Consider the following 17,915-nt stretch of genomic DNA (forward strand, 5'->3'; position numbering starts at 1 on the left):
ATATTTAGCGCCACTGGCCCTTGAACTAACCCATAATTCCAGCTACTTCCAGTCCGAGGATCTGCCCTGAACAGCCAATAAATTTCTACCACTCGGCCGCGAACCTAACAAATGTCTATGTCCTGTCGCCCCCTGAACACAAGGTAGTGCCCTCCCGGCAGAGTAAACTCAGCAACCTGCCGACGCCACCCTCCTGCCGAGGGACGCAGCCCGGACTAAATCCCGCGACCCCAGGGAACAGCCTAGTCTCCGGAGCCCGGCGATGACGTCACGCTGCCCCTTTCTAGCATCGCGAGACTCTCTCCTCCCTCACCCTGTTCCCTACGCTCCCAGTCGCCCGCGCCCGCTGCCAGACAGAGGCAGGGATGGCGAGCCGCGGAGCCGGGGTGGTGACGAGAGCAGCAGTTCCGCCATTGGACGAGGAAGCCTGAGGGACGGGCCAGCGTGGTGAACAAGGAGAGACCAAAGCGGGTGGCCCCGAGAGAGCCAGAGCAATGGAGGCCAACATACCGAAGCGGAAGGAGCCTGGCAAGTCCCTGCGTATCAAAGTCATCTCCATGGGCAACGCCGAAGTGGGAAAAGTGAGTGCCGCGCTGGGAGGGGCGGGACCACAGCGCGGCGGAGCGACGTGGTGATTGGCTGGGAAGGCGGCCACTCAACAGCTTGGGACCCAGCCTCCTCCCCGCCCCTGAGCGGGCCTGGGTCTCCTGGGGGATGCGGCTCCGCGGGGAAAACTCTCCTGACCTTTTTGACCTTTGGGTTGCCCCCTTCCGACACCTAAGAAGGTGTCTCGAGTGGCCTCTAACCCTTGAATGTATCCCAAAGAGAGTAAGGAGGCCTGGGTCCTTATGTCAGATCGTTTGCCTGGATACCATATTTGCGTTATAGTGACCCGTTCAGGACTCAGAGGTGGAGAAAAAAAGTTCAGTTACCCCCAGCAGAGCTGGGGAGCCGAAGGGAACTTACTGGGCCGTGTGTGAGGATGGGGATTTGTAAAATTTACTCCGCAGACGCGGAGACCAGAATCTACATTTCATTTGTAAGAGAGCATAACTGATGCTGAAGGTGTTTCACAGGGTACGTGCAATGGATGTCAAGGAACCTGCATTATTTTGTTTTGTTCGTTTGTTTTGTTTTTACTTCCGGTAGTGTCACCACATCCATTATCTCAAAGAAGTCTTAGTTCCACTGCCTTTTTCTGTGCTGCTTCTACTGGCTGTCAGCTCTTAAGCTCTCCCATAGTATGGGGGGAGGGAGGGCGAGAGGTGAATGGAGTTCTTTCCCCACATGAATTCTAAGACTGCCTCTTCTTCACCCAAATTGTCTCTCCTTCAGGGTAAGTGGAAGCTGTTGGTTAAGAACCTTCCAAGGTCATCAAATAAGTGACTGAGACAGGATTAGAACCTGGGTGTTCATATTCATTGCAGTGCTCTCTTTCCATCATTATTTGCTGTCAAAATCAACTCCCAGTAGGATCTACATGCCAAAAAAGCTGTTAATGGGAGTGTTTATGCCAGTGTCCTGCACATAGTTGATGCTCAGTAAATGTTTATTAGTGTCTTTTCTTTCCATTTAGTATTATCTTGTACTGTTTATGTATCTATGTGTATGTGGGTATTAACATAGCTGAAAGTCTACAATTATTGAATGTCAATTATGTGCCAGGCATTGAAAAGAAAAGAATAAAACCTCTAGAAGGTTATGTACTAAACTGGCTAAGTGAGCATGCTCACTTTAAAAATTTTACTATGCTTAATGGTGCAATGTTAGAAATAGCTTAAAATGCCCAGTGTGTCACCACATTTATGTAATATGGTTCTAGATTTATTAGCCCATGCAATTAGACAAGGGAAAGAAATAACATACAAAATGCTGGAAAGGAGAAAGCAAAATTATCATTATTTGTTAATGATATGATTGTTTATCTGGAAACCCAAAGAGAATTAACTGAAATGCTATTAGAAAAGACAAAATTAATATACAAAACTTTATCGCTTTACTATATCAAATTATAATTGTTTGGACTATATAATTGAAAAACTATTTTAATTTACAATAACAACCAAAATAAAGGGCCTAGGTTAAAACTTACGAAGAAATAGGTAGCACCTAGGACCTATATGAAAAACATTTCTACAAAGGGACACAAAGTTACTTAGACAGATGGAAAGATATACTTTCTTCTTAATTAGAATCACTCAATATCTTAGAGATGTCAGTTCTTTAAAATAATCTACAAATGTGATTCAGTTCCAGTTAAAACAGCAATACTTTTTTTTTCTTCAGAACATAGTAAAAGGTGCTAAAGTCCTTATGAAAAATTAAATGTGAGAATCAGCAAGAAAATTATGGAAAAGAAATGAGAGGACTAACGCTACCAGATATTAAAACATATTTTAAAGTTACAATCTTTTCCTATTGATACTGGAGAGGAAATATAGGGACATCAGTGGAACAGAATGGAGTCCAGAAATTAACCCAAACATATAAGGAAATTCAGTTTACAACAAATATAGTTAAACTGGGAAAGTAGGGACCATTTAATAAGCACTTTTACAACAACTTTCTACTATTTGGGGGTGGAGTGGATTCCTATTGAATGCCTTTCTCAAAGATAAATTTTTCACAGATAAAAGATTTAAATGTAATTTTAAAATTTTGCCTTAGTTATAAAAGTAATACATACTCATTTTAAAGAATTTGGAAAATATAGGAAGATATACAGATAAATAATTTCAAGTTAAAAATTAAGGCATGCCCTAGTAAATAATCCTTGCATCAAAGGGCAAATCAAAGCAAATGACAAAATAACTAGAAAGCCATGAAAGGAGAGAATGCATGCCAAAATCTTCAGGGCAAATTTAAAGCTGTAGTGAAAGGAAAATACATTATCTTACTCATTTCTTAAAAAGAGAGATTAAAAACTAAAGGAACATAATAGTTGTACAACTTTGTGAATATGCCTAGAACAGCTGAATTGTACGCCTTAAAAGTATGAATATTATGGTATATTATGGTATGGAATTTTAAAAAGTAAAGGAACTTAATACTTAAGACAGAAGATAAATGACACAAAATTCACCAAGAGAAAGAGAGAACTCCCTGGAAAGATTAATGAAAAAGAAAAATGCCTAAAGTTTTATTTAAGAAAAATAGAGAAAGCAAAAAATTACAAGATTAATACTGAAAAGGAGACATCACATACTGGAAGAAACTGAAAGAAAGAGTAGAGACTACTACATTCAGTTCTGTGGGAACACATTTCACAATGTAGAGGAAATGGAGGATTTCTTAGCTAAATATAAATTACCAAAATTGACTTAAAAAGTAGAAAACCCAAATGACCAGTCACTTAAGGAGAAGTTGGAAAAGCAATTAAAAGACTTACTATCCAAAAAGGTATCAGGATCAGATGGCTTCATGAACAAGCTTTATTTAAGCTTTAAATAACACATAATTTGAGTTAAGTTATTCCAAGGCAGAAAAAGATGAACAGCACTCCAATTTATTTATGTAAAGTCATGATAACTTAAATAGCAAAACTTGATATAGTATCAAAAAAGAAAAGTGTATACCATTTTCACATATACATACAGATGCATAATTCCTAAATATCCACAAATAGAATTCAACAACATATCAAAACAATTTCACTATTAGCAAGTAGGGTTTATCCTACGGAGTGCAAACTTGGTTCAACATCAAGAAGTTAATCAACATAATTTGTTACATGAACTGATTACTAGAGAAAATATTTTCTGTACTGTAAAAAAAAAATGATATAATCAACCTAATAAACACTTTAAGCAAAATCAGAATAAAATGAAACTACTTAAATATGAAAACCAATATTTTTTATTATTATTTTGAAAACAATAGTTATTATTAACCAACAGCAAACATACCAAATGGTAAAATGCTAAGGCCATTTCCTTTAAAATTAGATGCAGAAAAGGATACATACTATTTTCTTTTATTATTCAGCATTGTTTTAGAGGTTCTGGAGATGCAGTAAGAAAAAGGAGATTCCCAAGGGCTTAACTCCCTCTATGGGGGAATTTCTCTGTGGTCTTTGTTTATATCCAATTCAGCTTTCTGCATTGGCATCAATTTACCCCAGAATCCCAGCCCAGTTCTCAGTGTCCTCTAGGATCTGATCCTGATGTTCTTACCATTGACTCTTCATATCAACCAACTCTGAAGACTGCCCTAATTCTAGATTTCCAGTCATAATAAATATTTTCCTGTTAAGTCAGTTGAATTGGTTTCCCTTACTTGCAGTCAAAAGTACCCACATCGTACAATATTATATATACTTCTCTGGAGTTTGCTTTCTCTCTCTCTTTTTTTTTTTTTAATGACATCCAGGATTTATTTATTTATTTTATTTATTTATTTTTGGCTGTGTTGGGTCTTCGTTGCTGCACACAGGCTTTCTCTAGTTGCGGCGAGCGGGGCTCGCACTGCACTTCGTTGCAGTGCGCGGGCTTCTCATTGCAGTGGCTTCTCTTGTTGTGGAGCGCGGGCTCTAGGCACGCGGGCTTCAGTAGTTGCGGCACGCGGGCTCAGTAGTTGTGGCTCACGGGCTCTAGAGCACAGGCTCAGTAGTTGTGGTGCACAGTCTTAGTACGTTTCCCCCTAACTCCCTGCCAACACAGTATTGTCATTCTTTTGATTGCTACTAATCTGGTTAGTGAGAAGTAATTTCATTGTTACTTTAATTTGCATTTCACTGACCACAGATGAAGCTGAACATCTTTTCAAATGCTTATTGAACATTTGGATTTGCTTTTCTGTGGATTGCTCAATTTATAGTCCCTGCCTATTTTTCTCTTGGATAATGTGTCTTTCTTACCAGTTTTTCTGGTTGGGGGACGTTAGAGTTATTAACTTTTTGCCAGTCATATAAGTTACAAATATTTGCCCCAGTATGTTGTCTTTTAATACTTTTATATTTTACCATACAATTGCTTTTATTATTATTTGTATATACTCAGTTATGCCTATCTTTTTAAAATTGAAATATAGTTGACGTATAATATTATGTTAGCTCCAGGTGTACTACATAGTGATTTGACATTTGCATACGTTATGAAATGATCATCACAAGTCTAGTAACCAGCTGTCCCCATACAAAGTTCTTACAATATTACTGACTATATTCCTTACGCTGTATAACACATCCTAGTAGCTTACGGTTTGTAAGTGGAGGTTTGTACCTCTTAATCCCATTCATCTATTTCACTTCCCCATCCCCCATACCCTCTGGCAACCACCCATTTGTTCTCTGTATCTATGAGTCTGTTTTTGTTTTGTTTGTTTGTTTTTTAGATTCTACAAATAAGTGAGATCATATGCTAGTTGTCTTTCTTTGACTTATTTCACTTAGCATAATTCCCTCTAGAAATCATTCATGTTTTCACAAATGGTAAGATTTCATTTTTTTAAAATAGCTGAGTAATATTCCATTTTTATATGTCACATCTTCTTTATCCATTCATCTACAGATGGACACTTAGGTTGCTTCCATATCTTGGCTATTGTAAATAATGCTGCAGTGAACATTGGGGTACATACATTTTTTCAAATTGGTGTTTTTGTTTTCTTCAGGTATATACCCACAAGTGAAATTGCTGGATCATATGGTAGTTCTATTTTATTTTTTTTAGGAACCACCATACTGTTTTCCATGTGGCTGCACCAATTTACAATCCCACCAACATTGCACGAGTGTTCCTTTTTTTTCACATCCTCTCTAACACTTGTTATTTATTGTCTTTTTGATGATAGACATTCTGACAGGTGTAAAAGGTGATATCTCATTGTGGTTTTGATTTGCATTTCCCTAATGATTAGTGGTGTTGAGCATCTTTTTCACGTGCCTGTTGACCATCTGTATGTCTTCTTTGGAAAAATGTTTATTCAGATCCTCTGCCCATTTTTTAATTGGGCTATTTGTGTTTTTTGATGTTGAGTTGTCTGAGTTCTTTCTCTATTTTGAATATTAACCCCTTATCAGATATATCGTTTGCAAGTATATTCTCTCAGTCAGTAGGCTACCTTTTCATTTTGTTGATAGTTTCCTTTGCTGTGCAAAAGCTTTTTAGTTTGATGTAGTCCCATTTGTTTATTTTTACTTTTGTCTCTCTTGCCTGAGGAGACAGATCCAAAAAAATTTTGCTAAGACTGATGTCAAAGAGTGTACTGCCTATGTTTTCTTCTAGGAGTTTTATGGTTTCAGGACTTAGATTTAAGTCTTTAATCCATTTTGACTTTATTTTTGTATATGGTGTGAGAAAGTAGTCCAGTTGATTCTTTTACATATAGCTGTCCAGTTTTCCCAACACCATTTATTGAAGGGGTGTCTTTTACCATTATATATTCTTCCCTCTTTGTCATTGATTAATTGACCATATAAGTGTGGGTTTGTTTCTGGGCTCTCTATTCTGTTCCATTGATCTATGTGTCTGTTTTTGTGTCAATATCCTACTGTTTTGATTATTGTCATTTTGTAGTATAGTTTGAAATCAGGGGGTATGATACCTCCAGCTTTGTTCTTTTTTCAAGATTGCTTTGGCTATGCCTGTCTTTTTTTTTTTTTTCTTTATTGGAGTATGGTTGCTTTACAATGTTGTGTTAGCCTCCACTGCACAACAAAATGAATCAGCCATACACATACAGGTTATGCCTGTCTTTTGTGGTTTCTGGGTTTTCTTTCTTGGTTGAAAAGGTTTCCCTAAGGTTGTACATATGTTGCACATTTTCTTCTGAAATTTTTATTGTTTTATTTTTAAATACTTAAATCATAAATTTATCTGTAATTTATTTTTGTATATAGGGAAGTTCAGGGCCCAACTTAATTTTTTTCCTGATGGATATGCAATTGTGCCAGTAATATTTTACTAAATAAATTAATTTTTTCCCATTGACTTTAAATATCACCTTTGTCACTTTTTAAATTTTTATATATAATGGGATCTATTTCAGAGCTCTCTGTTCTGTTCTACTGACCTACTTGTCTTTTCTTATGCCAGTATAATACTCTCTCAGCTTCAGACTATATTTTAGTATCTGTCAATACAAATTCCCACCTCTTTCTACTGCCCTGCCCCTTTCCTGTTTTTCATACTTGAATTAGTTCTTCTCAGATAACTGTTCTTTCATATGAATTTTAGGGTAATTCTATTAGGAAAAAAAAGATTCAAACCTTAAGATTTTTTTTTTCAAACCTTATGATTTTAATTGGAACTGCATTTAAAAAGTGCCTAAAAAAATCTATTTAAGAAAAATAGAGAAAGCAAAAGTCTCTCTATATTTATGTTATTTAACTTAGTTTATAAGATCCTAAGGCCCAGGAACCCTGTCTCTTTGGTTATAGGGAGTGGTTATTCACACCATTAATTAAATGTGTATCTCTTTAAATACTTAGGGCTAGTGTTTAAATAGTGTACTGGAGTTAAAGGACTTCCTGGTCCCTTAATCTCATGAATAATTTAGAAAAAGGCTATATTTATTTTTCTAGGATATTGTGAGAGAAAACATTTGAGAAGTGCTTTCAACCTGTAAAATGTTTTTTAAAAGTATAGCCTCTTAGCAGTACTCACTCCAAAGAAGTTTTTCCTTCAGTTCACAATGAGCTTATTAAGTACTTTCTAAAGCAACTGTCCTATTTAATATAGATTGAGGTTCATCAGGAAAGTGTTTGAGCAGAATAAGCTTCATGACCAGCACTTCAAGTAAATTATGTTTCATGAGTGCTAAGGATTGCTATTAATGTACAAGTCATTTTAATTCAGTTTTTCATTGGCACTGAGCTAATTGCTCAGATATAAAGTTATAAGATATAAAGAAGTAAAATACCGGTGCTTGCCCTCAAGTAGTTTACTGTCTAGCTGAAGAAGTAAGATAAATATGCACATGTGAAAAGATAACAAGGCAGTGAATAACTGATAACAAATATATTATATATGTATATATACATTTATATACATATATAGTATATGTACTATATACACATATAGTATATAAAAAGTGTTACAGAAGTTCAGATGTAGGCAAGATCTCTTATAACCTGGAAGCTCAGAGTTTGCACTGGACCTTAAAGGATAAGTAAGATTTGGAAAGAAGGGAGAAAGCTCTTTCCAAGTAGAGAGAAAAGTAATGACAAAAGTCAGGCCTGGGAGTTTTGCAGAAATGGAGGGTTTATATTAGAAGGGTTTAGACAGAAAAGACAGATTAGGGCCAGATTATGGAGGATCTTGAATAACGGACAAAGAAATTTGGATGCTGAACTCTTGGCAGTGAGAAGCCACTGAAAATTTTTGAGTTAGGGAAGTGAAATAACGTTAGTGGTATGCAGTGTTGATTGAAGTTGGGAGGGAAAGGGGACATAAAGACCAATAAAGAATTTCCTGTAGTTGTAGTTGTACAGAAGTAGATGATGAAGACTTAAACCAAAATGGTATCAATGGGAATTGGAGTGAGGAGAAAGATGGAAGAAACATTCAAAAGAAGATTTAGACTCAGAATCAAACATGACTTTAGTAATATAATACCCTGTAATTGGGAAAATGGTGGCATTATTAACAGAACTAGGATGTGAGCAGGATTCGCTGTTTTTATGTATAAGATTAGTTCATTTTTGGGCATTTTGAGTTTGTGGAACAGTGGGACATCTAAGTAGAAATTAGTCTAGTAGATATTTGGAAATGTGGATCTGGTCTGGGGAGGGAGGTCAAGGTAGACAGATATTTTGGTGTTATTATTAAAAATATAAGAGTAGAAGAGGTCTTCAAAAGAAAAGAGAAGGGCTTCCCTGGTGGCGCAGTGGTTAAGAATCCGCCTGCCAATGCAGGGGACACGGATTCTATCCCTGGTCCGGGAAGATCCCACATGCCGTGGAGCAACTAAGCCCGTGCGCCACAACTGCTGAGCCTGCGCTCTAGAGCCGGGGAGCCACAACTACTGAGCCCATGTGCCACAACTACTGAAGCCCATGTGCCTAGAGCCCGTGCTCCACAACAAGAGAAGCCACCGCAAGGAGAAGCCCGCGCACCGCAACGAAGAGTAGCCCCCACTCGCTGCAACTAGAGAAAGCCCACGCACAGCAACAAAGACCCAACGCAGCCAAAAATAAGTAAATAAATAAATAATAATAATTTAGAAAAAAAAAAGAAAAGAAAAGAGAACAAGGATTGAACGCTAAACTGAAAACATACCCATATTTGTTTTTTGTTGTTGTTTTTTTTTTTTTTTTAAAGGTCCCAGCTGGAGGGTCAGTGGTCCTGCCCAGTATTTTTTTTTTTTTTTTTTTTTTTTATTTATTTATGTTTGGCTGTGTTGGGTCTTCGTTTCTGTGCGAGGGCTTTCTCTAGTTGCGGCAAGCAGGGGTCACTCTTCATCGCGGTGCGCGGGCCTCTCACTGTCGCGGCCTCTCTTGTTGTGGAGAACAGGCTCCAGACGCGCAGGCTCAGTAATTGTGGCTCACGGGCTTAGTTGCTCCGTGGCATGTGGGATCTTCCCGGACCAGAGCCTGAACCCGTGTCCCCTGCATTGGCAGGCAGATTCTCAACCACTGCGCCACCAGGGAAGCCCCCCATATTTGGTATTAAGGGAAGAATTTTAAAATAATTTTTCTTTAAAATCTTCACCTTTAGTATTTGTTTCAGTTATTTTATAGTTTTGGCTTTGGAAAAAGCTTTGTGTCTCATGGTGAATGAAGAAACCATAATGAAGAAATGTACTTATTTTGTATACATTCCCAGAGTGTCTTTACTAAAAGCATGTATTTTTACCTTTTTAGAGCTGTATTATAAAGCGATACTGTGAGAAAAGATTTGTGTCTAAATACCTTGCAACAATTGGAATTGACTATGGAGTCACAAAGTGAGTACATATATTCTTTCCTTGGGCTTGCAAATTACATAGAAATTCAGAACCCTTCTAAACTGATCTGTCTTGAAATGGAGAGTCTGAAGATAAACTGGGACACATAGGAATGAGACCTTTACAGATAGTAGTAATCACATCATTTGTTCATCATGGAGTACCTTCTGTTTGCCAGGCTTTGTGTGGGGTGTAGGGTCTGGTGATGAGCAAGTCAGCACAAAGCCTGCCTGGCAGATGTAGCTTTTCAGGAAGCATGTTTCTATATAAGCAGGTCTCATTAGCAGTTATGTTTTTAGAGAATTTTGAAATATTCTCTCCCAAAAGCCTAAATATTATGTGGAAAATTTTCTATCAGAGAACTTCCTTTTATGATCTTTACATCCTATTAGAATCCAGCAAAAATGATCTGGGAAGAGTAAAATTAGGTATAAATGGGGATTTATTTGGAGATGAATCAAGGGTGGGTTGAGCTTGGGGAGATAGGGTCACATTAACAGGAAATTACACTGGGGGAAAGTAGAATTGGGGTAGACAGCACATCCCCAAAGGTGGAATTTCAGGTGCTCACTATTCTGACCTCAACCTGCCCCTTCCCTTCTCTGTTATCTCATTCTTTTACACACTTTACTCTCCATCCATGCTGAATTTGTGCCATCATACTTTCCTATCTCAGTGCCATCATTCATTCTGTCCACCTGAAATGTCCTTTCCCCTCATCTCTCCGCCTGTCAATCTCCTCAAGGTATAAAGTGTAACTGTTCCCATATGGCCTTCTGAACAGCTCCTTTATCAGTCAGGACTCATTTTAGTTGAAAATGACAGAAATATTAAAATTCTCTGCTATTCATGGGTCTCAGCATAAATTGTCTTGTGTTATCATTTGTATATGTTTAATGTCTCCTGCTAGATTTAAAGCTCCATTAAGCAGGGGCTATCAGTATAAATTATCTCCAGGTGCCTGGTAAAGTGCTTATACATAGTCAATACTCAATAAATAATTATTGTTAGGTAAGATAGATACATCTGAAGAGGAAGTTTGCAACATTAGAATATGAAGGCAACATTCAAGAAGGTAGACTAAAGTGGTAGGGTGTATCTATACTTCAGGGCACAGGATTTCATCAGTTATATGGTAGGATATCCTATTCAAGGCAGTTTTGTTTTGAATCCATGTTAAGTAGCTAATTTATTCATTTAAGAAATAAGAGTTACCATGTTATGCCCTAGAACTGTGGTTTATGCAACAGACTACAGTCATCTCTCAATATCCAAGGGATGTTGGTTCCAGGATCCCCTGTGGATACCAAAATCTGCAGATGTTCAAGTCCCTTATATAAAATAGTGTAGTATTTGCATGTAACCTATGCATATCCTCTCAATACTTTAAATCATCTCTATAATACCTAATACAATATATCAATAAATAGTTTTAAATACAATGTTAATGCTATGTAAACATATAGTTGCCACCTTACGGCAATTTCAAGTTTTGCTTTTTAGAACTTTCTGGAATTTTTTTTCTGAATATTTTTGATCCAAGTTTAGTTGAATCCATGGATACAGAGCCTTCCGTAAGGCTGACTGTATTGTTTCTGGTTGATTTTTTTTTTTTTTGTCTTATGGTGAGGAGGAGGATATGATTGACAGAAACCCAACTCAAGCCAAAAAAAATCAATTCACATAATCCAATTATAAGGATGTAGCTGGGCCTCAGAGATTGCTGGAACCAGGGAGAGAATATAACCTGGTCCTTTCATGACGTGTCTCTCTCTACCTTTTGGCTCCTTCTCCACAGCTGCTGGTAGCTCTCAAGTTTACCAAAACTAATCACAAATTTAAAAAATACCAGGGAAGGTTTTGATTGTCCAGGTGGAGATAGGTGCCTTTCCCCAGCTCAGTGAGCTGTGGCCAGCAGAGTGGCATCAAAAAAGAAGATGGAAGAACCCATTTAAATCACATTTGGGAGAAGGAGGGTACTCTTTTGGGCAGTCAAAACAATAGATTTGTATATGTATAGCTGATTCACTTTGTTATAAAGCAGAAACTAACACACCATTGTAAAGCAATTATACTCCAATAAAGATGTTAAAAAACAAAACAAAACAAAAATAGATTCCCACTCCATCCTTCAGATTTCAGTATGCTTAAGAATTAGTTGTAGAGTTTGTGAAAATGAATATTCCTAAGACCCACCCACTAAGATTCGGATTCACTGGATCTGAGGTGGGGCACGGGACTACATTTTAAACACCCTCCCCATCTTTCCATATAATGATGCAGGTGGTCTTCAGGCCACAATTTAGGATAGCACTGGCTTGAGGTAATGAATTACCATTTTTCTTAAGGTAATTTCCTCTGTCAGACTTCTGAATTAAATTGACCTCTTTTGAGTTTCAATTTGTGAAAACATTTGTGTTACTTCCTGATTTTATAAACTTCAGTTCCATCCCTTCTCAGCTACTATCTGACAAAACTTTCTAATATAAATTGTTACACGAGATCTAATGCAGATGCTCTCAAACTCTGTTATTATTTTGTTTTGTTTTGCTGTTCTCACACTCTTTTGTAAGATGGATCCTGATGGATTTCACAGATGTTAAAATGAAAACAAATGTGCATCTTAGAATTGATGAAATATGGCAGAGAATTCAGGAATGAAGAAATCATGATAAGATGATTAGTGGTTAGTTTGATTGAAATATACAAGTAATATAAAACAACTGTAGGAATTATGGTCTCAGAAAAGAAAGTGGAAAACAAGTGAAAAAAAAGTAATAAAGAGTGGATGTTATAAACTTGGACAGGGAACAATAATCATAAATAAACCTGGAGGTAGTATAGAAACAATGGGAGCAGGTGCTGCTGTCCTTGTGGTCCATGGGAGGGACTCTTATCAATGTTGTCTAAGCTGAAACATGTTACTTAAAAAAACATAACTTGAATCTGTTAATTTATTGCTAATAATCTCCATTTTTAACCTTACAGGAATCTTTTTTAGGAAATACTGTTTCTGTGGTAAAGAGCATTTATATTTAAAGCTCAATAATTCCTCCCAGTTTACATCAGTTTCTTTTTTTTTCTTTTGTTAAATTCAGTGAAATGTAAATTTTATGCTTTTAAATTAATATAATCCCAGTTTTATAAAAATATTTATGTGTATCAGTCTTATCTATGTACAGAAAGAAGTCTACAGTAATGTTCATCTGTATTAATGAAGGTTTTTCTTCTGTGTGGTAGGATTTGGGATAACTTTTAAACTTTCATCTTTCTACTTTTCTTTAGTGTTTGAATTATTTATGATGTTTCATTCATTCATTTTCCAATAGTGATTTTTTTTTTTTTTTTTTTTTTTGTATGTGAACATTCATAGAAGCTATATTTCTAGTAGCGCCAAGTTAGAAACAACTCAAATGTCCATCAACAGATTAACATAAACAAACTGTGGCATATTCATATGATGGAATACTACTCAGCAACAAAAAGGAACAAACTATTCATATATGCAACAACATAGATAAACCCTAAAATAATAATGTTGAGTAAAAGAAGGTAGACAAAAAAGTGAACACATGGCATGATTCCACATATATCCAATTCTAGAAAAAGTAAAGTGATCTAATAGTGACTGATAGCAGATCAGTGGTTGGCTAAGTAGGGCAGGAAGGGCAGGAAGGAGGAGTTTCAAAGGGACCCAAGGAAATGAGTGATGAATATGTGCATTGTCTTGACTGTGGTGATGGCTTCACAGGCGTAGACATATGTCAAACTCATCAAATTGTATACTTTAAACATGTGCAGCTTACTGTACATCAATTATACTTCAGTAAAGCTGTTCAAAAGAAGGAGGAGGGAATGTGGCAGCCCTTGGCCCCACGGTGGAGACCAGTCTCTCCTCTGCTCTCCTGGTTGGGTGCAGATGTGAGTGTGGGGTTTATCTACAGAACCATGTCTCCTCTGCCATCCAGGTATTCTTTACCTACACAGCTGCATCTCCCCCAGTTGTTCCAGGTTTCTCAAAGGCAGGGCAGTGCCTTCTGTGTCCAGCCTCTCCTGGGGTTGACCGTTCTAGTCTGGTCGCATATTTGCAGAGATGGGCAGCCAAGATAGGGAGGTTCTGTAACATCTGGTGCGTGGGCCCTGCTGCTTCAGAGGGCAGAAATGGGACCACACAGGAGCCACAAGGACCACATGCCAGGTCAACACCTTTGCCGGACACCTTGCCCTCGGTTTGCCCTAACACCACTGAGTGTGGACGGGGAGACGACTCCACACCCTTTTTTCCAGATAAGAAAACAGAGGGCCAGAGGCCCGGGCTGGGGACCGAGGTGAAAAAAGAATGGAAACGGCCTCCCAAAGGAGGCTGCCTGCAGTCACGCACAGTCCTTCAAGGGTCCCGCGGCCTGCCGCATTACTCCGTCAGCCATCCCAGCCCGCCGCCTTTGCTATAGAAACAGTAATAGTGATTTTTCTTTAAAAAAATAAACGGACTGGAAGCAAGTATACTGTGATGTTAACAGTAGTTAATTCTAACATGAATGGTTGTTATTTCCCTTTTTGTTCTCTTCTGTATTTCCAAATTTCTGAAAACAAATTGACTATTGTTCTTGCTCAAATGAAGGGCATAGGAAAATTAAACAATCGACATTAATAATATACATCTTTATACTATTTATTTTGTACTATTTATTGTACCGCATGGTAACCAAGCATAACCAATAGTAATTACAGTGTCTTACTAAGTGAAGTAAAACATTTTGTTTTCCTTCATCTTGCTCCTACTGTCCCAAATCCCTTTTTTTTTTAGCACCACAGTAATAGCTACTATTTGTTTGTTACGGGGTGTGGACTGAAGTGTCGAGGTAAGGTGAGGCTAAATGAGTTCAGGGTTCTTAAAACAGGAGCCACCTGCCAGGTTGCTGGCTCCTGTTGTAAAGATTATCTGGAATCAAGAAGAGGCACTAAGAAAGTACCTCTTTTAAATTTCATACACATAACCTTTTGAAATTCATAAGTGACATAAATGATACTAATAGGAATACAGAAGCCATGACCTTCTTTGGGATTGTTTGCATTTGAACATTTCAGGGTACAAGTCAGAGACAGAGAAATCAAAGTTAACATCTTCGATATGGCTGGACATCCCTTCTTCTATGAGGTAAGAAAGACTTTTTGAGAAAACCTATATCCAGTATTGTCAGTGGGTTGAAGGAAAGATCCCGAATTACCGAACAACCAATATTCAAGTCATGTGTAAAAATAGGTAAATTTAGCTGGTGTTTGTGGCTTCCCTTCGGAGCTTTAACTTAATGGATATCTGTTGGTCTTTTGTGCTATCCCCTTAAATAGTGGTAGGAAATTTTATTGCTAATGTTTCAAACACTTAGATAAGACATTTTAACCTTCAAAGGACTGTTGCTTTTTACTTTGTGCCTTAGCCCAGAATGTGAAAAGATAATTACATACATACAGGGACTTAGGAATTCAGAAATGAACCCTTTGTAGCAGTGTTCTAGAGTGATTTTCCAGTGCACTCCTCAGTCATGTGTGCTCTCTCCCCAGAAGAAGCTAAAGCAGCCTCACTTGGTTTACTTTCATCTGCTTATCAGTCCTAAGTAGTCTCAAAATCAATCTCATGGCCTTTATCTTTTGTTTTTCCTTCCTTGGGTTTTTCATTTATTTCCTCCCTTCTGCTTGCTTTGGGTTTATTCTACTCTTCTTGTTCTAGGTTCTTGAGGTGGGAGCTTAGATTATTGATTTGAGACTTTCTTTTCTAATGTATGCATTTAGTATTATAAATTCCCCTCTCAGTACTGCGTAGCTGTATCCCACAAATTTTGATATGTTGTATTTTCATTTTCATCTCATTCATTCAGCCTTTTTTTTAAATTTCCCTTGAGATTTTCTGTTTGACCTGTGGATTATTTAGAAGTGTGTTGTTTAGTTTCCAAGTGTTAGAAATTTTCCTGTTATCTTTCTGTTATTGATTTCTAGTTTGATTTCATTGTGATCAGAGAACACACTATATGATTTCAATTTTTAAAAATTTGTTGAGGTTTCTTTTTCATGGCCCAGGACGTGGTCTATCTTGGTATATGTTACATGGGTGCTTGAAAAGAATGTATATTCTGCTACTGTTGGATAAAGTGTTCTATAAATATTTATTAGAGCCTGTTGGTCAGTGGTGTTGTTGAGTTCTTTTATATCCTTGCTGATTTTCTGTTTAGTTCTGTCACTTGCTAAAAGAGGGGTTTTGAAGTTTCCAACATTAATTGTGGATTTGACTGTTTCTCCTTTCAGTTCTATTGATTTTTGCTTCACATATTTTGCAGCTCTCTTGTTTGGTGCATATACATTTAGGATTGCTATGCCTTCATTATATAATTTTATTATTATATCCTGTCCCCCCTGTGTCTCTGGTAATTTTCTTTCTAATGTCTATTTTATCTGATATTAATATAGACATTTCTGCTTTCCTTTGATTAATATTTGCATGATACATCTTTTTCTATCCTTGCACTTTCAACCTGCTTATATCATTATATTTGAAGTGATAAGACAATACATAGTTCAGTCATGTTTTTTAATGTATTATGCCAATTTCTGTCCTTAGACAACCTATTCTTTTTTTTATTTTTTTATTTTTTTTAAACATCTTTATTGAAGTATAATTGCCTTACAACGGTGTGTTAGCTTCTGCTTTATAACAAAGTTAATCAGTTATACATATACAATATGTTCCCATATCTCTTCCCTCTTGCATCTCCCTCCCTCCCACCCTCCCCATCCCACCCCTCTAGGTGGTCACAAAGCACCGAGCTGATCTCCCTGTGCTATGCGGCTGCTTCCCACTAGCTATCTATTTTACATTTGGTAGTGTATATATGTCCATGACACTCTCTCACCCTGTCACATCTCACCCCACCCCCTCCCCGTATCCTCAAGTCCATTCTCTAGTAGGTCTGTGTCTTTATTCCCGTCTTGCCACTAGGTTCTTCATGGCTTTTTTTTTCCTTAGATTCCGTATATATGTGTTAGCATACTGTATTTGTTTTTCTCTTTCTGACTTACTTCACTCTGTATGACAGACTCTAACTCCATCCACCTCATTACAAATACCTCCATTTCATTTCTTTTATGGCTGAGTAATATTCCATTGTATATATGTGCCACATCTTCTTTATCCATTCATCTGTCGATGGACATTTAGGTTGCTTCCATGTCCTGGCTATTGTAAATAGAGCTGCAATTAAACATTTTGGTACATGACTCTTTTGAACTATGGTTTTCTCAGGGTATATGCCCAGTAGTGGGATTGCTGGATCGTATGGTAGTTCTATTTGTAGTTTTTTAAGGAACCTCCATACTGTTCTCCATAGTGGCTGTATCAATTTACATTCCCACCAACAGTGCAAGAGAGTTCCCTTTCCTCCACACCCTCTCCAGCATTTATTGTTTCTAGATTTTTTGATGATGGCCATTCTGACCGGTGTGAGATGATATCTCATTGTAGTTTTGATTTGCATTTCTCTAATGATTAATGATGTGAGCATTCTTTCATGTGTCTGTAGGCCATCTGTATATCTTCTTTGGAGAAATGTCTGTTTAGGTCTTCTGCCCATTTTGGATTGGGTTGTTCGTTTTTTTGTTATTGAGCTGCATGAGCTGCTTGTAAATCTTGGAGATTAATCCTTTGTCAGTTGCTTCATTTGCAAATATTTTCTCCCATTCTGATGGTTGTCTTTTGGTCTTGTTTATGGTTTCCTTTGCTGTGCAAAAGCTTTTAAGTTTCATTAGGTCCCATTTGTTTATTTGTGTTCTTATTTCCATTTCTCTGGGAGCTGGGTCAAAAAGAATCTTGCTGTGATGTATGTCATAGAGTGTTCTGCCTATGTTTTCCTCTAAGAGTTTGATAGTGTCTGGTCTTACACTTAGGTCTTTAATCCATTTTGAGTTTATTTTTGTGCATGGTGTCAGGGAGTGTTCTAATTTCATACTTTTACATGTATCTGTCCAATTTTCCCAGCACC

The 17,915-nt window shown here is 37.3% G+C and overlaps 1 protein-coding gene across 3 annotated transcripts in view; it reads left to right on the top strand.

Moving 5' to 3' along the window:
* Positions 1 to 271: 271 nt before the first annotated feature.
* The window catches only part of DNAJC27 (DnaJ heat shock protein family (Hsp40) member C27), a 50,607-nt gene continuing 32,963 nt past the window's right edge, over positions 272 to 17,915 (top strand). Inside the window, exons 1-3 of one of the 3 annotated variants that reach the window (XM_036873737.1) lie at positions 272 to 581; positions 9,803 to 9,885; positions 14,974 to 15,043. In XM_036873737.1, coding sequence (XP_036729632.1) covers positions 495 to 581; positions 9,803 to 9,885; positions 14,974 to 15,043 — 240 coding nt within the window. In that variant the 5' untranslated portion in view covers positions 272 to 494. The remainder of the gene's footprint in view (positions 582 to 9,802; positions 9,886 to 14,973; positions 15,044 to 17,915) is intronic. The other 2 variants (XM_036873738.1, XM_036873735.1) reach the window with 2 other exon arrangements.

This window comes from Balaenoptera musculus, chromosome 13, assembly GCF_009873245.2.
Source record: "Balaenoptera musculus isolate JJ_BM4_2016_0621 chromosome 13, mBalMus1.pri.v3, whole genome shotgun sequence".
Taxonomy (NCBI): domain Eukaryota; kingdom Metazoa; phylum Chordata; class Mammalia; order Artiodactyla; family Balaenopteridae; genus Balaenoptera; species Balaenoptera musculus.